Source organism: Ictalurus punctatus, chromosome 6 (genome assembly GCF_001660625.3).
Source record: "Ictalurus punctatus breed USDA103 chromosome 6, Coco_2.0, whole genome shotgun sequence".
Classification (NCBI taxonomy): domain Eukaryota; kingdom Metazoa; phylum Chordata; class Actinopteri; order Siluriformes; family Ictaluridae; genus Ictalurus; species Ictalurus punctatus.
Window position 1 is genome coordinate 5,305,001 of NC_030421.2, and position 20,868 is coordinate 5,325,868.

At 41.5% G+C, this 20,868-nt stretch overlaps 1 protein-coding gene across 1 annotated transcript in view; it reads right to left on the reverse strand.

Moving 5' to 3' along the window:
• hibch (3-hydroxyisobutyryl-CoA hydrolase) overlaps nucleotides 1–20,195 on the reverse strand; it is a 33,288-nt gene extending 13,093 nt beyond the window's left edge. The window contains exons 1-7 of the mRNA XM_017470566.3: nucleotides 20,048–20,195; nucleotides 19,643–19,685; nucleotides 18,979–19,110; nucleotides 16,278–16,362; nucleotides 16,049–16,129; nucleotides 15,916–15,968; nucleotides 5,660–5,738 (exon numbers count right to left, since the gene is read on the reverse strand). Of these exons, the coding sequence (XP_017326055.1) occupies nucleotides 5,660–5,738; nucleotides 15,916–15,968; nucleotides 16,049–16,129; nucleotides 16,278–16,362; nucleotides 18,979–19,110; nucleotides 19,643–19,685; nucleotides 20,048–20,079 (505 nt within the window). The 5' untranslated portion in view covers nucleotides 20,080–20,195. The remainder of the gene's footprint in view (nucleotides 1–5,659; nucleotides 5,739–15,915; nucleotides 15,969–16,048; nucleotides 16,130–16,277; nucleotides 16,363–18,978; nucleotides 19,111–19,642; nucleotides 19,686–20,047) is intronic.
• Nucleotides 20,196–20,868: the final 673 nt, after the last annotated feature.

Below are 20,868 nucleotides of genomic sequence, written 5' to 3' on the forward strand. Positions count from 1 at the left end.
TTGTAGCCTTTTAAGCTCTCAGAGTTACTTACAGTAAAGTCATTGGCTTTGTTTCACACATCACATAGGCATTACAGTCCTGAGAGAGAACATATGTTCTAGCTCACAGACAACACAGTACACAGCAATAAATAATGTTTTTAAGTAAGTTCCAAGTCTTGACACAAAAATGCCAAGTCTTGAGTTGAGTCACAAGCCATAACGGACAAATCCCCAGTCAAGTTTTTACACACAAGTCCTGGGTCAAAACCCAAGTCATGACAGATAAATCTAGAGTCGAGTCACAGTCATAACAGACAAGCCCAGAGTCAAGTCCCAATTCAAGTCCCAAATCATGCCAGACAGGCCCAGAGTCAAGTCCCAAATCATGCCAGACAGGAACAGAGTCAAGTCCCAAATCATGTCAGACAAGCCCAGAGTCAAGTCCCAATTCAAGTCCCAAATCATGCCAGACAGGCCCAGAGTCAAGTCCCAAATCATGCCAGACAGGAACAGAGTCAAGTCCCAAATCATGTCAGACAAGCCCAGAGTCAAGTCCCAAATCATGCCAGACAAGCCCAGAGTCAAGTCCCAATTCAAGGCCCAAATCATGCCAGACAAGCCCAGAGTCAAGTCCCAATTCGAGTCCGAAATCATGCCAGACAAGCCCAGAGTCAAGTCCGAAATCATGCCAGACAAGCCCAGAGTCAAATCCAAATTCAAGTCCCAAATCATGCTAGACAAGCCCAGAGTCACGTCCCAATTCATGTCCGAAATCATGCCAGACAAGCCCAGAGTTAAGTCCTAAATCATGCCAGACAGGCCCAGAGTCAAGTCCCAAATCATGCCAGACAGGAACAGAGTCAAGTCCCAAATCATGTCAGACAAGCCCAGAGTCAAGTCCCAATTCAAGTCCCAAATCATGCCAGACAGGAACATAGTCAAGTCCCAAATCATGTCAGACAAGCCCAGAGTCAAGTCCCAATTCAAGGCCCAAATCATGCCAGACAGGAACATAGTCAAGTCCCAAATCATGCCAGACAAGCCCAGAGTCAAGTCCCAATTCAAGGCCCAAATCATGCCAGACAAGCCCAGAGTCAAGTCCCAATTCGAGTCCGAAATCATGCCAGACAAGCCCAGAGTCAAGTCCGAAATCATGCCAGACAAGCCCAGAGTCAAATCCAAATTCAAGTCCCAAATCATGCTAGACAAGCCCAGAGTCACGTCCCAATTCATGTCCGAAATCATGCCAGACAAGCCCAGAGTTAAGTCCTAAATCATGCCAGACAGGCCCAGGGTCAAATCCCAAAACATGCCAGACAAGCCCAGAGTCAAATTCCAAATCATGACAAAGTCCTGCGGCAGTTCCAAAGTTTTCACAGACAAGTCCTGCGTCAAATCCATGATGGAAATCATGAAGGATAAATCTAGATTTGAGTCACAGTCCATAACAGATAAGTCCAGAGTCTTGAAAGTAACGTCCAGAGACAAATCACAATATTGAGTCAAGTCCCAAACCGTAACAGACAAGACCAAATTACCAAGTCTTGACAGACAAGTGGTGAGGTAGGCCTGCGATGCTACCCACTGTGCCACAATGTCAACCCCCCAAGCACAACACACTGGACTTCTGATCAGAAGGTTGGGAGTTAAAATCCCAGAACCACCAAGCTGCCACTGCTCGGCCCTTGAGCAAGGCCCTGAACCATCAACTGCTGTTGTAGTTTCGAGTCTTTACAGTCACATCCTGAGACCGGAATCAATTCCCTAATCTTGTCAGTCAAATCCCTTCAGCCACCGAGTATAAATCTCATCGGATTACTGAAATTTATCGGATCATGTATCGTGGTAATGCATCTTCATTACACTTAATGCAAGTGTAAATGCTTTTAGCGTAAAAAAGTAATTAGCATATTATGCCATGCCAAAATCACAAACAGATCAGAGTGCATACCTAACCTGTTGCTCATGACATCCTTTATGAATCTCTCAAACGCGAGTCAAAACATTTCAACCATCTTTATTAAACACAGAACACCGTTTCACGGGACACAGAAATAAACAAACCGCCATACTGAAGCGTGTCTGCTGAGTGCAGCTCCAGAGGCCAAGCAGCTGGAAGTAGCGAATAGCGAGTGTTCTCTGTAACTGACACCAGTTAACGAGTCATGGAATGAAAACACGCGAGGGGTGAGTGCAAGGCCTCGTGCACTCTTTGGAGGTCAGTTTCATTCGCTGTGGAGTCGGAGGCATGCATTCCTTCCATGGACAGAAGGAGTGTGGTGCTACCTATGATCTGTATTTAGCGTGCTACGCTTCCAGAGTGTGCTGACAGCAAAGCAGCGCTCCTGGACATTTTCCACATAAACCTGGCCTGAGAGATAAACAGCACCATCAGGGAGGAGAGGTTTTTGTGTGTGTGTGTGTGTGTGTGTGTGTGTGTGTGAGAATGAGAACATGATGTGAACAGAGTGCAGACTGAAAGCACAGCCACGGAAGCTACACAACTGAGAGGTGATGCGAAGGCCTCGGTTACGAGGACGTTTGGGTATACCATGGGAACGATGCGTCGACGAACATTAACGAACGTGGCCTACAACAGCTAGTCTTCATCACTGCAGGCTGAGACCCATATGTTTGGTTTGGTCTCCCAGCCCTAAACCTAACCCTGGATGATTACCTAGTCCAGCACAACAAAATGAACTGATGTCTGACGTGCAAACATCTACATTATTTAGAGGAAACCATCAGAGACATGAAGCCAGCCACTACGTCTTTTCAAACTGCTGCTAATGCTATGTCACACCCAAAGAAAGTGCTGTGTGCCCTCTTCCAAACGCATGAGCTCAGAGATGCCCACGATTGGCTAGTGTCAGTCTTACTGACAGCAGAAAGAGCAACACCGTTCCTCCCAATTCTGCTCTCTCGGACAGACGGCTGTAGCACTGTCAGGATTCAGACTTGAGAAGAATTTGGTCTCAGCGACACTGGTCTCGGACATTATTATAGTTGCTCTAAACAAGTCAGAGGAAGACTGTGACCTTCAAATATACGGTCAAGGTTTAGCTCAAAAAAAAAAAAAAAAAAAAAAAAAAAAAAAAAAAAGAGATAAGACAAGAGCTACTTTTCTAACGGCCTCGTGCTTGTGAGAAGTCGCGTTTGTTTACCAATTCTCCTCACCTAGATAGCCGATCATGCAAGATCCTGAAATGGAAGGATCACGCTCGTCACGTTTGGCTGTCTGTATTTTTTCTAAAGCGGCGCAAACGACTACAATATAATCTGCTCCGAGCTTTCAGGAAGACAGACGCTTTCTCTCTCTGACTAACCATGGACAAACATTCCAGCATGAACTCAGGGCCTTACATATGCAGCAGCTTATTTCAAGTGCTTTCAGAGAGGCTTCTTCCTCACACACACACACACACACACACACACACACACACACGACAGAGAATCTGACTGAAGCAATGAGAGCACATAACTGAAGATAAAATATATGACGTTTATCACAATAGCACAGCAAATATAACTAAATATGTTGGGTAGGTTTTGACTTTGTGACATTATGTTCACAAAACCCGTCAGATATTTTAAAAGAATAATAAAAATGAATAATTAAATGAAATAACATTATTTTGATGTCTGACCGTTAAGCATATCTTCACAAGAACTAAATAAACAATGCTGCGTTACAACTGTTTGCTGTAAAATGGATGCGTGATACGCAACTATGCACTTATATAAAGACTTACTGTGTCATGTGCACATTTTAATGCACAAAAATTCTGCATTTGTGTACAATTTTGATGGGTTAGCTTTCGTCTTTCATTCAAATATGAGCGAAAGAAAACAAACATGTTATGGTTTAGTACTCAGACCAAAAAAAAGAAAAAAAAACAACAACAAGCAGACAGATTTTTGGGACAGAGATAAAGCTGAAGTCTGATCTGCATCCAGAATAGCCGGTGCGTGTGTGTCTCACTGAGAGAGAGAGAGAGAGAGAGAGAGAGAGACAGAGAGAGAGAGAGAGAGAGAGAGAGAGAGAGAGAGAGAGCGACAGAGAGACAGAGCGAGGGACACAGAGAGAGAGAGAGAGAGAGCATGAGGGACACAGAGAGAAAGTGAGGGAGACAGAAAGAGAGCGACAGAGAGAGAGCGACAGAGACAGAGAGCGAGGGAAACAGAGAGAGAGAGACAGAGAGAGAGACAGAGAGAGAGCGAGAGAGATAGCGAGAGACAGACAGAGCGATGGTATGCATGCAGGCTATTTGACGGTACCTAGAATAGTGAAGGCTACACCAGGGGGAAGAGCTTTCTCTTATAGAGCCCCACTGCTCTGGAACAGTCTTCCAATTAGTGTTCGGGACTCAGACACAGTCTCAGTGTTTAAGTCTAGGCTTAAAAAGTATTTGTTTACTCAAGCCTACCCTGACTAGTCTCTCTATTACACCAATTCCCAGTCCTAATAATCTTTTCTCTCCTCTCTCCTTCTGTCGAGCCACACACGATTTTATGAAGATACTAGAGATCCTGATCCTTTCTGATCTCCGGACCTGCCTGATCCGTTTCGGATGTCCTACCTCTGGATGGAGCTCTCATCTACTCCAATTCCAGACTGCTGGGACTACGGCTGCTCCTAAGGCCAAACAGACTTCATATAAGTCAATAATGAAGTTTTTCACACTATCTGTTGTTACCCAGATGAGGACGGGTTCCCTTCTGAGTCGGGTTCCTCTCAAGGTTCCTTCCTCTTAAAACATCTTAGGGAGTTTTTCCTTGCCACTGTTGCCACTCAGTGGCTTGCTCAGTTGGGATAAATTCACACCTTTAATATCTGTATACCGTGTTGATATTACTGTAAAGCTGCTGTGAGACAATGTCTATTGTAAAAAGCGCTATACAAATAAAATTTAATTGAATAGGGCGATAGAGAGACAGAGAGAGAGAGCGAGAGAGACAGCGAGAGAGACAGAGAGAGAAACAGTGAGACAGACAGAGAGAGAGAAAGAAAACACTAGTCAAAGAGACACATGCACTCAAAATGTGACCTCTAGAACTATTACTTAGATTTAAAAAAGAAAAACCCCCAAGTACCAAGTAGTACCAAGAAAATTAAGTTGAATTCAATTTAAAAAATATATATAAATAAATAAATAAATAAAATAACTAAATGACAATTATAGAAATGTGACGTGTGCTATATATGTGATTTAACGTTTTTTTTATTAATTACTTCACCAATTCTCAATTGCTGCGAGGCTGAAAGAGGATGATGATAATAATAATAATAATAATAAAAATTCAATTTAGATACGGTCTTCGTAAGACTCAAGGTCAGTGCACAAAAAGAAATGACAGGAAAAAGACTAGCAGGAAGAATTAAAGGAACAGTGTTTGGGGCGGGGGGAGGTTGAGGGAGATAAGTTTAAGGGCGGTCACATGGTTCGGATGATGTTTCTTGTTTCCATGTCAACAACACCGCAGAACAACGTTCTTTAACAGCCAGAGTACGAGTGTACTAGCAGTGTGTGTGTGTAGGCTGTGCGTTTTTTAATAGCCAACACACACACACACACAGTGCTGTGAGTGAAACATGTACACTGTCTGTATGAATGCATTATTAATGCCTCGAGGTCTTACAGGAAGGAAAGCAGACGCTGAGCAGTGTGGCTCTTACCGATGGCCGTCTCCGGCATGGCGAACAGCGTCTTCTCCGTGGCTACACGAAAGCGCCCGTGGACTGAGAGCCCAACACCCTGGAGGGAGAGAGAGAGAGAAAATCAATAAGACAGGATGGAGATACACAGAGCGAGCAGATTGAGAGATACAGAGAACAACAGGACTGCAGGCAACCTCAAAACGCAAGTCTTATCCAAACCAACGGAAATGTCTGTCTGAATGTTAAACTATCATCAGAAACAGAGGATGTGCTTCAGTCTCAGTGCTAGACTCGGCGCATCGAGAAGGGTTGTGGGTAAAAATGCAGCTACGATAATAACAATAATAATAATAATAATAATAATAATAATAATAATAAAAAAGCAAACATGCTCAATGATGTAAAACATAGGAAAAATAAAATAAATAAAACCTCACATCTAAGCAAAACTGATACAAAGATAGTATTTTTTCTATTGTTTTTCTATTATTATTATTATTATTATTATTATTATTATTATTACTACAAGAAATTTTTATTTTATTTAAGTCTTTATTTACCCATCTATGTAATTATATCCTTACATAATTATTTAACTATTATTTATGTACGTACATATCCATTTATTTAAGGGCCGTGTGCTTGAGCTGTCTGTTAATTCTTCTTTCTTTTTTTTGTCGAGGTTGTACGACTTCGTTCCATCTCAAGTTTCTCACGGCTCATCTAGATATTTGAGTTAATTTAACTAAATAACTCGATAAATTATTAACACTCTCTTGTTTAATTACCAGTAGCCAAAAAATGTCATTTACGCCTGTTTTGTTAAGTCATTTTCCATTCCGCCGGCGGAATGTACTGGTTAAAAGGGTCTTAAGTGATCTACTTCCCTCTGAATTTTCTTTTGCACTTTTGGACAAGCCCTACACCAAATTTTTTGTAATTTTTTTTTTCAACGCTTACTAATTGGAACTTGTTTAAAAATGATACAGGAATTAGCAGACCTTTGGGAAAACGTGGCGATTTTAACGAGGTCGGTTAATATCGCCCTCTACAGGCTGCGTGTTTGGTTAGAAGACGTATGTAGTTGTTTATGTAGGGTTACAGCAGACTCCTGACTGGCCTGTTTTACGTGTCACAGAAAGGTCAGGGTGTCTTGTTAGCAGCCTCTTAGCTACAGCTCTCCAACTGTAATAAATATAGCAGCCCAAAATAGAAACCTCACACAGCGGAGATACACCAGGATCGTGATTTTTCACTGTCATGAGCTATGAATTATGGGGTCTGAAGATGTGAGATGACTGATTAAAGCAAACCCTGACCAAGCTGCATGTGACCACGACTACAACTTCTCTTAACTACTGAATAAACATGCAAGCATTCTGTTTAACTCGGTGGTTGAAGAAGCAGCCGGTCCCAGCAGATCACCTCATTAAAGCGCTTGGTCTGCTCTGTGTACGAGAGGGCTAGGACACCAGTCCTCTTCCTGTAAACGCAGTAATGAAGTAATGATGGTGTCTTGTGGAAGAGGAACACAGATCCCTCAAAACAACTGCACACTGCTGACCAGCGATGACGTGCTGTCTCACCAAATACACCATTCTCTTATAAAATCCTGTAGAAATAATTCAGTAGATCTTGTAGCGATCCTGTCGAAATAATTCAGTAGATCTTGTAGCGATCCTGTCGAAATAATTCAGTAGATCTTGTAGAAATAATTCAGTAGATCTTGTAGCGATCCTGTCAAAATAATTCAGCAGATCTTGTAGCGATCCTGTCAAAATAATTCAGCAGATCTTGTAGCGATCCAGTCGAAATAATTCAGTAGATCTTGTAGCGATCCTGTCAAAATAATTCGGCAGATCTTGTAGCGATCCAGTCGAAATAATTCAGTAGATCTTGTAGCGATCCTGTCAAAATAATTCAGTAGATCTTGTAGCGATCATGCAGAATTAATTCAGTAGATCTTGTAGTGATCCTGTAGAATTAATTTACAAAAGCTTGTGGCGATCCTGTAGAATTAATTCAGTAGATCATGTAGCAATCTTGCACAAATAGTTCAGTAGATCCTGTAGAAACACTGTAAAAATAATCCTGAAGATCTTGTAGAAATCCTGCAGAGATTATTCTGTTGATGCTGTAGCAATAATTCAGCAGTATTTCAGCAGTAATGTAGCTCTTGTAGAAATGCGGTAGAAATAATGCTTTAGATCTTGTAGCAGCCCTGTAAAAACAATCAAGTGGAAATATTTGAGTGGATAATGCGGAATTCATATAGACATAAGGCAGTCAAGCTTGTAGAAATAATTCAGTGGATACTGTCGTGTTCCTGTAGAAGTAACCCAGTAGACGTGATCCTGTAGAAGTAAGCCAGTAGACATGATCCTGTATAAGTAACCTAGTAGATCTGATCCAGTAGACATGATCCTGTAGAAGTAACCCAATATACGTGATCCTGTAGAAGTAACCCAAAATATGTGATCCAATAGACGTGATCCTGTGGAAGTAATCCAGTAGATGTGATCCTGTAGAAGTAACCCAGTAGACGTGATCCAGCAGAAGTAACCCAGTAGACATGATCCAGCAGAAGTAACCCAGTAGACGTGATCCAGCAGAAGTAACCCAGTAGACATGATCCAGTAGACGTGATCCTATCGAAGGAATCCAGTAGACATGACCCAGTAGAAGTCTTTTTGGTGCATTTAAGAGGCATCAAACCGCAAGCAATGCCAGTCTCGCCCCTCTCTGGTCATTAAACAAGGAATAAAACACCCTGTGCTGTGCTGTTATAGTAAAAGAATCAACTTTGGTGTGGTACCAGTAGATCCGCTTCATCGCACCACCTTGTCCTTGATTATTTTACTACAACAGTGTGTACTGAAGTGTTGCCAAGACCATTTCTTATTCATAATACTGTTTATCCATTTATAGTTAAAGTTAGTAAAAGCCTTTTTATTATATTTTATTATATTTTTTTAAACATACTATACAGCAACATTATTCAAATCTGGTGTTTGCTGTTCTGTTGTATTCTCAGGGACATTAGTGTATGAGGGACTGGTTGCATCTGCACCCCAAGAACCAGACATAGATTTATCCAATCATCTGAAATGTGTAAACGCGGTTGCCTGAATAATGCACGTCAAAGAAGGAACACGAGTGACCGACCGCTACGAAACGACAGAGCCAGCTCTCACCGGAGGCTGGGAAACTACTCGAGTGGGAAATCTGATGAACTCTGAGTGACGGAGGCCATTAAAAATGGAATATGGGGGGGGCAAATCGGCAAATACGTAATCACTTAACCGTTATTACAGCAGAGTGACCGATATGTTACAGCTGGGTGCAAAACTATGGACCCCCTTTGTTACAAAACCGGATTCCATGTTCATTTTGAATCCCTGATACGAAGAACAGCCTAAACAATACAGCTGCCAAGTCTGAGTCTCATATTCCCTTTTATTAACCCGCTCAAAAGTTTGCACCCCCATAAAAAAATAAATAAATAAAAATTATGAATGTTGTTAAGATATTTAATGACTTAAAACTGGGGATTGGTCCATAACATGCTCATTTACTTGTATCAAATGCTCAATGCACAGGAGCAATTTTCTGAAGTGAAACAAAGCCCACTCTCCACTCGATCCAAGCTAACCGAAATATAAAGAACGAGCCTAGTAGCATGGGTCCTGCGGTTTCTCATACATTTTTATTTTTTAATATAAACAACCCAAAAGCACAAGGTCTACTGTACTGCAAGTCCATGTATTTTATGTATGTATGTATGTATGTATGTATGTATGTATGTATATATATATATATATATATATATATATATATATATATATATATATATATATATATATATATATATAGAGAGAGAGAGAGAGAGAGAGAGTGAACTCCTACGCAATAAATAAATAAAAGGTGCTTTAACATATGCAGTGTTTAGTGTGTGTGAATCGAACCATGGTGTTCTCCTGCTCTGTGCAGGTAAAGAACACAGCAGACCATCTGAGCGAATTCCTTCAACTGCAGTAATAAAGTTTTGGGTGGCAGCATTTATTTATTTATTTATTTATAAATGTGAGCTGCCAGTGTGAGTACTTAATTGCCAATAGACGATAATGTGCGTTTTGGTCATTTTCACAGCTCAAATACTCAACACACAAAAAAAGCTCGGGTCCTTTAATTCCCAGTGTGTTTGTACCCTCGACAAACTCGGTGTTATTTGTGTAAAAATGTGTTTGAAGGAGTATTATTTGACACCAAGTGTTGAAGAATGCAACTTCTGGGTTCTGTAAGCTGTACGTTTTGATCCCCAATGCGACAGATGTGCTTCTGCTGTTCTAAAACATCTTCGAGTGCTATGAAAATTGAATACAGACACCTGCTTCATAAGTAGACCAGCTCACATGCGATGTCTAGAAACGCCACGGACCGTGCCAGCGACAGCATCGCAGAAATTCTCAAGCGCTAAACCAACTCGCCATCATTAGCAATCATCCTGACAGTCAGATGGATGTGATCAAATCCCCAGGTTGTCCTCTGGAAGTACACTCCGAGAACAAGACGGAACATCAAACTTCTCATTCGACTGTCGGAGGTTTCGGATGAAAAGGTGTTTCCAATCTTGGGTCGTAACTCTTTGTCCGTTCGGTCTCCACACGCAGCAGGCTTTCACTTTTTCCTTAACCGTCGCTCCAGAAAAGCACGTTAGCAATGCAGGAAATATGCAGACACGCTCACGCACAGGAGGAGACGAGCGATGGAGCAGTCATGACCTCCTTTCACGCACGAACGAGACGGATCAAAGCCATGCGCTAAGATTCCCCTCGAGCCTCCGTGCTGGTGTTGTGATCGTCTGCTGCCAGATCCGACGCCCTAAACGGAGTGAGTTAGTGCTTCTTCCATGCCTGATGTTCTTCCGTGAGTGAACGTTTGAACAAGTCACCGAGGGAATTCTCTCAAGTCTGTTGTCCATCATTTTAATGCTACGTATTGTTCTTCTTTTGGTTAGGCTTCATAGCGATCTACTGTGCAAGTTTGATCAATGGGGTACTGAAATGCAAGGTAATAAGGCCATATAATAATTGGCGTCATCTGAAAATCGTATATAAGCATGCTGATGACGGGTAACTTGAAGAAACGAACTTAGCGTAGAAAATACAAATACAAAACATTTCAGTCAATTTAAAGCCTAATGACAATGCCGAGATGGCGTTGGTTAAAGTAGTAAATTACATGATATTGATCTCCAACCAGAGACGCGTGCCTTTGCGTGAATTACCTGCTCTCAGCGCAATTTTCGACAACACAGATCACAATATTATGGTATAGACAGTATGCTCTTTATACCTGGCTCAGAACTTTGATAAATGTGCATACAGAGTATAATGCGGCATTCCTCAAGGTTCTGTGCTAGGGCTGCTCTCGTCCCCCCCCCTTTGTAGGCTGCAACTGCGTAGAACTACTGAAACATGGTAGGGTTCGACCGATAGTGGATTTCACCGATACCGTTAACCGAGTTGGGCAGTACCTGCCGATAACCGAGTAATCGACAGATACTGGATGAAAATATAACACTCAAGGTAAATAGAGATGTCCAAAATGAATAAAAAAAAATAAATAAAAAAATAAAATAAAAAAAAAAACTTCAAATAACACAACAAAATTTGTCAGTGATGGTTTTTATTTCACCTCTAGAGGCCGCTCTCGTACCGTATAACGACAGCAGACCGCTCCCACGACGGACGCTACCGGGGAAAACTATCAGTGTGGATTTTTGCCTATAACCGATAGTTCCAGCGATTGGTTATTGGTGCCGATTAATCGTTCGACCTCTAAAACATGGTCTTATCCTCCAATGCTCTGCTGATGGCAATATGTGACGCTGATTATCATCCCTGTCCTATCGGAGATGGGACTACTGGATCCAGTAGCAGTTGCATCCAGTAGCAGTTCATTTCACATCCACCTCTTCCGATTTTTTGGTTTCAGTGGCGTCCTACAAGATAACCTATAACCATTTATCCACCAATTTTGAAAGTGAACAATCGAATATGAGAGTGGGGCAGTGGTCATGTCTTTCTCTAAGACTCAGCCTTAAGGTTTGTTAGAGCAAGAACATAATGTCTCTCATCAGTGACGAATGAACTAGCCAGCTGTATAAGATAAGCTCTTAATTGAACCACTAGGTTCCCTCCAGAAATATGTCGCACCAGGACCACTCATAATCAACTGGTTTTGCTTAATCAAGGTAAAAATCTGCTGCTAAAGGCTTTCTTGTGTCTGTTATTGTTTAACGGTCATGTTTGTAGGTTTGTTGTAGGTTCTATATGCACCCACGTTAAACATCGTTGACAGTTCAAAATTCCCCTTTAACTTCCATTATAATTACGTTGGGAGGAATCCATTTTTCCCTGCTGAAATTCTTGCCAGTGTTAATAATCGGTCTGTGTGATACAGCAAGTATTCCTTTAATACGAGTTGCCCTTTCAGCAAAAAAAAAAAGGGATTACAACGACATTTAAGCTCTCTATGAACTCTATGTGACCCTGTCGTGTCCATGTACCGCATTTGCTTGTATGCCACTGTTATTAGGTTTTCTTCCTTTTGGGCATTCAAGCTTTTTTTTTCTCTGAGTCATGCACCTGTGAGCAGCAGCAGGGGACTCTGAGACGAGACACTGAGCATCACCTACTTTTCCCAGCTTGTCCTCAGCACCTGCTCCGGCATTAGTGAGAATGTAACCAGATACCTGCCTCTAATAAGCCAATCTGAACTACTGTGATCAGAGATAGAGCTTTATCTGTTCTCATGAGGCTTTCCCTTATTGACATACTGAGTGTGTATGCTCTTGTGAACTGAGCGAGAGAATGGTGTGATGGCATGATGGTACTTCAGTTCAAATTCCTCACAAACCTCTCAGGGAGGATGAAGGCTTAAAGGGAAAAAAAAAAAAAAAAGAGGCAGCAACATGTTCTGCTGACGTCATTCTGTTTTCTGACCAATCGTAGCCCACTACACGTCTAATTCATAACACGCTGAGGTGTTTTTGGTGATAAAAGCGTATTGCCGCCACCTATTGGAACATCTAGATAGTGCAAGTCTAAAAGTAAGGAAATAAAATAACACTTACATGACAGGAAAGCAACTCCCTTTAATATTATATAGGGAGTATGACACAATGATAAAAATTTATAATAATCGTTATCAACAAATTAATAGAAGAGATATTACATAACTGATTTGAATAACAACATCAATGTTTAGGCAAGATCTGTAAAATATTACGGAAAAAATAAATAATCAAGTATCTTTAATGCATGGCCATACATTTTGGGTTTTAAAGTCAGGAATATACAAAAACTATCAAATAATAATAAGTTAGGTGTGTGGGTAGGTAGGTAGTCAGGTGGGTGTTTGGGTAGGCATGTAGTTGGTTATGTGGTTGGGTAGATGGTTGGTAGGATGTATATCGGTAGTTGGTTGGGAAGGTGGCTGGGTGGGTGGGAATGTGGTCGGTGAGATGGTTGGGCAGGTGTATATCGGTAGGATGTTAGGTAGGTGGCTGGGAATGGCTGGCTGGTTGGGGAGATGGTTGGGCGGGTGTATATCTGTAGGAAGTTAGGTAGGTGGCTGGGAATGGCTGGCTGGTTTGGTGGGTGTATATCGGTAGGCGGTTAGGTAGATGGCTGGCTGGTTGAGGAGATGGTTGAGGAAATGGTTGGGGAGATGGTTGGGGAGATGTATATCTGTAGGAGGTTAGGTAGGTGGTTGGGAATGGCTGGCTGGTTGGGGAGATGGTTGAGGAAATGGTTGGGGAGATGGTTGGGGAGATGTATATCTGTAGGAGGTTAGGTAGGTGGTTGGGAATGGCTGGCTGGTTGGGGAGATGGTTGTGTGGGTGTATATCGGTAGGCGGTTAGGTAGATGGCTGGCTGGTTGAGGAGATGGTTGGGGGGGTGTATATCGGTAGGTGGTTAGGTAGATGGCTGGCTGGTTGAGGAAATGGTTGAGGAAATGGTTGGGGAGATGGTTGGGCAGGCGGTTGGGCAGGCGGTTGGGCAGGCGGTTGGGCAGGCGTATATCGGTAAGAGGTTAGGTAGACGGCTGTTAATGGGGAGATGGTTGGGCGGGTAGATATCGGTAGGAGGTCTGGTAGACGACTGGGGTAGAGTCAATATAGTTTAAGTTATTTACAAAAAAAAAAAAGAAGTTATAATTGCATAAGTATTCCCTCCGCCCTAACTGTGAAACACATAAATTAGCTATGCTGCAGCCAGTTGCCATCAAAAGTCACATAATCAGTTTAACAAATTTAAACTGTGTGAAATTAAAGTGTGTGACGTGATCTCAATATAAATACACCTGTTCCTGGAAGAACCCAGAATTTGTTAGAGAACAAATGTAAGCATATAGCATCACGAAGACCAAGGAGCTATCAAAACGATTGTGGGACAAAGTTATAGAAAAGTATCCTTTAGGGTCTGGTTACAAAAACAATATACGTGTGTGTGTGTGTGTGTATATGTATATCTCCCAACCTTTGAACATCCTGCAGAGCAACATTAAATCAATCATTAAAACATGGAAAGAACACGGCACAACTACAACGCTGCCTAGAGAAGGCCTTCCACCAAAAGCCAGTGAACAGGTAAAGATGGGATTAGGGAGAGAACCAATCAAGAGGCCAAGGGTAACTCTGAAGGAACCGAAAAGATCCACCGCTCAGATGGGATTTAAAAAAAAAAAAAAAAAAAAGTGTACACAGGACAACCACAGAAAAAGATGTGTACATTTTCTGAGACGAAAACGTACATTTGGTGGAAACAAAACGCTGCTCATCTCCCTGAGAACACCATCAGCACTGTGAAGCACGATAGTGGTAGCGTCATGTCGTGGGATTGAATGTCATCTGCAGGGACCAGGAAACCGGTCAGAGTTGAGAGTGAAGCCAAATACAGGGCGTTTCTGAAGGAAAGCCTGTTTTAGTCTGGGGCAAAGCTTCACCTTCAGACACGACAACAACTGTAAGCATACTGCCAAAGCTACACAGGTGTGGTTCAAAATCAAGAACCTGAACTGCCCCCCCCCGCCCCCCCCAAGAAGAATTGGCAGAAAGATCAGGATCCAGACGTTCCAAGCTGAGAGAGACAAATCTCTGAAGACAACGAACTGCAGTCAAATGTGGTTCTACAAAGTGCTGTTAGACATATTGTGTAAATCAAATCGTACAAATCCGAACGAACTCCCTTTTAGATCCAAAACGCGGACAAGTTCAACTAGGTGCCCATGTCTGCAAGGCACTGAGATATTAGAAAACTACTCAAGGCTTGAAAACCTCGTGAAAAACTTATACTTGCATACGACTCGTAGCCATCTAATCTAGGCTCGCATAAAGCTATAGATTTTGTATTTATTTAGAAATGTGCAAACAATGCATAAACAGTCAATTCTGACAATGGAGTACACTCATTTCAGGACGTATAATTATAACCAGATTAATTCAAGTTGTAATTAAATATAATCGGAGCTAGGAAGTTTCTAGATCGAAGATACTGAAGTGTTTCCTATATGGAGACCTATTTATTTATTTATTTATTTTATTATTATTATTATTATTATTATTATTATTATTATTATTATAATAAAATGCGAGGTAAGTGAACAGTAGGGTTATGCTAATAAACACAAACAAAAATTTAAAAATGTTAAATAAGAAATGCGCACAAACAAGCACACTGTAGTTCAAACAAATGACTATTAAAAAGTATGATCGTTTAATAATAGTAAGAAATATTTCTAAGAACAAATGTAAGAAATTTTTCACTCTAAGTCTCGAAAAAGGGAAAACTGTGAATTAAAAGAGGAGCGATATGACAAAAAAATATTATATTACGATTCTCAAAAGTATTTTTTACGACACGTCACCAAAGCATGTTCGATTATTTACATACTGACAATATTTTAACATCTGTAAAATTTCATTTATATATTTATTTTTTACTGTATTTAGCAACGGGGAAAACAATTAAATACCAAACTTTAATATCAAATCAGCTTCTTTCAGGAAAAGTTTGTATTTGTTTTTTACGCATGTTGTGATGCAATTTATCACGATATCGATATTAAATCGTCGTATCGTCCCGCACTACCGCTAACTCGAGCACTACATACACACGGAAGACAAGTAACCCGCACTTATCGTCCTTCACGACCGCTAATTATTTCACTAGGATATAAAACAGAGACAAAAATCCACGAGTACTTACTCCTCCCATTGTAATCCCATCAATGAGGGCCACGTAGGGCTTCCTGTAAGTCCCTGAAAACAGAATCGGGATTAAATCATTCATATTCCACTTCTGCTATCAGGAACGTGAGCAGATAAAAGCCGGAATTTACCTATAGCGTTGTTTAAAATGTACTCTTCACGGAAGAAGTCCTGTGCTAAAGAATCTCCTGCTTTACCCGCTTCTGTAACGGCTAGAAATAAAACAAACACGCCGCTTTTATCTCCGAGACGTAACAGGAAGTTGAACTAGCGATAAAAGATGAAGGTAAAATCTCATGACATTAGTAGTATTATCATATTTTAACGTATAACGTGGTAAAGTTTTTTTTTTTTTTATACCTCTGATGTCTCCTCCAGCGCAGAAAGCTTTACCTCCAGCACCTTTAATGATCACAAGATCTGTCTCCGAATCGTTCTCCCATTTCTGCACAAAAAAAAGACACAATACATAAAAACAACTGCAAGCAGCGAGTGATGGGCCCAAGCACCAAACATGCAGCAACGCCTGTTTCACGAGCAAGTGTTGGCGTGTGGTCATGACATGACATCACCGATCACACATGTAAACTTTGGGCCACGTTGTATGGCATGTGGTGGATTATGACTCAATTTCACTACGAGAGAGAGAGAAAAAAACCAGACATCTCTGACTTAAGGAGATTAAACAAGCCAACAATGACGTGTCAAATCGAACACTTTTACAAACTGCGTTAATGACGATGATAGAAAGTGAATAAATACAGTATCTCACAAAAGTGAGTACACCCCTCACATTTTTGTAAATATTTGATATCTTTTCATGTTTCAGCACTGAAGAAATGACACTTTGCTACAATGTAAAGTAGTGAGTGTACAGCTTGTGGAACAGTGTAAATTTGCTGTCCCCTCAAAATAACTCAACACACAGCCATTAATGTCTAAACCGCTGGCAACAAAAGTGAGTACACCCCTAAGTGAAAATGTCCAAATTGGGCCCAAAGTGTCAATATTTTGTGTGGCCGCCATTATTTTCCAGCACTGCCTTAACCCTCTTGGGCATGGAGTTCACCAGAGCTTCACAGGTTGCCACTGGAGTCCTCTTCCACTCCTTCATGACGACGTCATTGAGCTGGTGGATGTCAGAGACCTTGTGTTCCTCCACCTTTCGTTTGAGGATGCCCCACAGATGCTCAATAGGGTTTAGTCCATCACCTTCACCCTCAGCTTCTTTAGCAAGGCAGTGGTCGTCTTGGAGGTGTGTTTGGGGTCATTATCATGCTGGAATACTGCCCCGAGGCCCAATCTCTGAAGGGAGGGGATCATGCTCTGCTCCAGTATGTCACAGTACGTGTTGGCATTCATGGTTCCCTCAATGAACTGTAGCTCCCCAGTGCCGGCAGCACTCATGCAGCTCCAGACCATGACACTCCCACACCATGCTTGACTGTAGGCAAGACACACTTGTCTTTGTACTCCTCACCTGGTTGCTGCCACACACGCTTGACACCATCTGAACCAAATAAGTTTATCTTGGTCTCATCAGACCACAGGACATGGTTCCAGTAATCCATGTTCTTAGTCTGCTTGTCTTCAGCAAACTGTTTGCGGGCTTTCTTGTGCATCATCTTGAGAAGAGGCTTCCTTCTGGGACGACAGCCATGCAGACCAATTTGATGCAGTGTGTGGCGTATGGTCTGAGCACTGACAGGCTGATCCCCCACCCCTTCAACCTCTGCAGCAATGCTGGCAGCACTCATACATCTATTTCCCAAAGACAACCTCTGGATATGACGCTGAGCACGTGCACTCAGCTTCTTTGGTCGACCATGGCGAGGCCTGTTCTGAGTGGAACCTGTCCTGTTAAACCGCTGTATGGTCTTGGCCACCGTGCTGCAGCTCAGAGTCAGGGTCTGGGCAATCTTCTTATAGCCTAGGTCATCTTTATGTAGAGTAACAATTCCTTTTTTTCAGATCCTCAGAGAGTTCTTTGCCATGAGGTGCCATGTTGAACTTCCAGTGACCAGTATGAGGGAGTGTGAGAGCGATGACACCAAATTTAACACATCTGCTCCCCATTCACACCTGAGACCTTGTAACACTAACAAGTCACATGACACCGGGGAGGGAAAATGGCTAATTGAGCCCAATTTGGACCTTTTCACTTAGGGGTGTACTCACTTTTGTTGCCAGCGGTTTAGACATTAATGGCTGTGTGTTGAGTTATTTTGAGGGGACAGCAAATTTACACTGTTACACAAGCTGTACACTCACTACATTACATTGTAGCAAAGTGTCATTTCTTCAGTGTCGTCACATGAAAAGATATCAAATATTTACAAAAATGTGAGGGGTGTACTCACTTTTGTGAGATACTGTATTTTTTTCTTTTTGGGGGGGGAGAAAACTGCTTTGGTAAATTATTATATATAAAAAAAACCTGTTTTGTTTATTAATGTTCCCCATACATTAGGCTGCTAACTAGCTGTCTAAAGGGCTAGTAGTAATCTGAACGATGTATTTTTTTGTGTTTTAAAATGGTAAATCACAAGCAGAGAGGAGGAAAAAAAATCTATATCACACAAGCCACATTATAAAAGATCTCGCGTATAATATATATATACAATTTGATTCGGTTTTATTAACAAACTGATGTTAAAATTTTGTACCGAGTTTTTAAAATTCAGAAATATCATGGATCTATCCTAGAAACATCATCATCAGCTATCGCGATGATTATATTTCCTTCACATCGCCAAACCCTTGTTAAGAGTCCTTTAAAAGGTTCTGTGGATTCTCGGCCTCCCAAAAACAGTGTTCTAGCGTACGGTGCTTTTCTGATAGAGAAACACCCGGCTGAAGGGTTCTACCCAGAACCTTTAAGTGTTCCTTCTTCGTATTGAGATGAAGAAACCAAAGAACCTTTAAAGGATATAAATGGCTTTCGTTTCTACAGCTGCATAAAAATAAAACACTCTGCTAAACCGTCATCACATAATATCACAGATATCAGTACTCTGAGGTAATTCATTGTGACGTAGATGCTGTATGAAAGATGTCATACCTTCAGCTGGGGGTGGAGCAGGCGGATCATGGAGAGGTTCAGGGCGTTGAGGGCTTTCGGTCTGTTCAGCGTGATCACTCCGGCATTCCCTACTTTCTCCAACAGAACCTCGGAGCTTGCCGTACCGCTCATCTGATCTCACACACACACACACACACACACACACACCAAACCCAATACAACCTTGAGAGACAACTCCAGGATTTAAAACAAGTAAATATGACTCCATACTCGTAACAACGCACGCCGTGAGCGATATCTTGAGCTTAAACATCACTACTATTCACATTTCTTAAGTAATGCTGCTGTAATGATTACATATGATTCAACCGGGATAATCAATCTCCATATAAATCAACAAAGAGGACGGGTCTTTATACTTTCTTTATATAATAACGTGCATTATATTTTCTCACCTTATGTTTGGACAAACTGTTTATAAATCTCTTTAGGGGCGCACGTGTATATTTTACGAGATAATAAACGTTTACAAAAGCGAACTGCCTTTATTAGAGGAAACGTAAGTCATTTCACTTGCTGTTTTTTTTTTCTTCCCACTTAATCGTAATTCAGCACTCAATGTCATGAAGGGTGCCAATACTTTTAGTCCCCCCTTAAAACCTCGGATATAAAGGGTTTCTCTGTGTGTGTTGTTTTATCTCACCATGTGTGTTTGTATCCTCTGCAGTCTGTAAACTGATCTCAGGCTGAAAAATAAACAAAAATACAGAACATGAATGAATAAATGAAATAAAAGTAGCCCTGTTTTTAACATGGAATGAGTTTAAAATAAAATTAAAAAAAAAAGGTTCATTAGGATAAAGTGGATCAGACTGACAAAGGATATAGAATTAAAGCCAAACACCTCATAATGTACATTTAATATATTAAAGCAGTGTATTATTTTATACTGTATATGTAATTCTAATATATGAAGTTAGACAGCTCGTGCGCTATATCCTTTACAATGTCACTCTGTACTAACAGACTAACTAGTCCTTTATCACTTACTGCACATGAAAACAAAACTCATTTCACGTTTTCAGCACGGAATAATAAATCATATTACCCCAATAGAGGTTTTAAAACCGCTAAAGACATCTCTAGGTATGATTAAAAACTTCTCCGGCGTCTCTCTGGAGCTCCTTCTAGTCTGTAAAGCCGTAACAGCAAATAACGACGCTATACCCTACATAGGCACCCTACAGAGTGTGAAAACGAATGGGGAAACCCGCAAAGTGCACTAGTTACGAATAAGGATTATTGGAATATGGGATTCAACCAATGACGAGAAGGCGGTGGCACCGTAGAAGAAGAAATCAGGTTGTTCCACAGTGACACCTAGAGGACAAGAGGAAGCTTTCCATGTTTAAGAGCTTTGGATTATTTTTTAAACAATAATTAATTAGTTAATCTATCAATCAATCAATCGATTGATAATCGATTAATCAATTGATTGATTGAAAAAATGCCGTTTTTACTACAAAGTAGTGGTTAGTACGTTCGCCTCACACCTCCAGGGTCGGGGGTTCGATTCCCCCCGTGGCCCTACGTGTGCGGAGTTTGCATGTTCTCCCCGTGCTGCGGGGGTTTCCTCCGGGTACTCCGGTCTCCTCCCCCAGTCCAAAGATATGCATGGTAGGCTGATTGGCGTGTCCAAAGTGTCCGTAGTGTATGAATGGGTGTGTGAGTGTGTATGTGATTGTGCCCTGCGATGGATTGGCACCCTGTCCAGGGTGTACCCCGCCTCGTGCCCCATGCTCCCTGGGGATTGGCTCCAGGTTCCCCGTGACCCTGAAAAGGATAAAGCGGTATAGAAGATGGATGGATGGATGGATCAAACAAAAGATATCATAAGAAAATGCGTCATATAAAATAAAATCAGGTGAG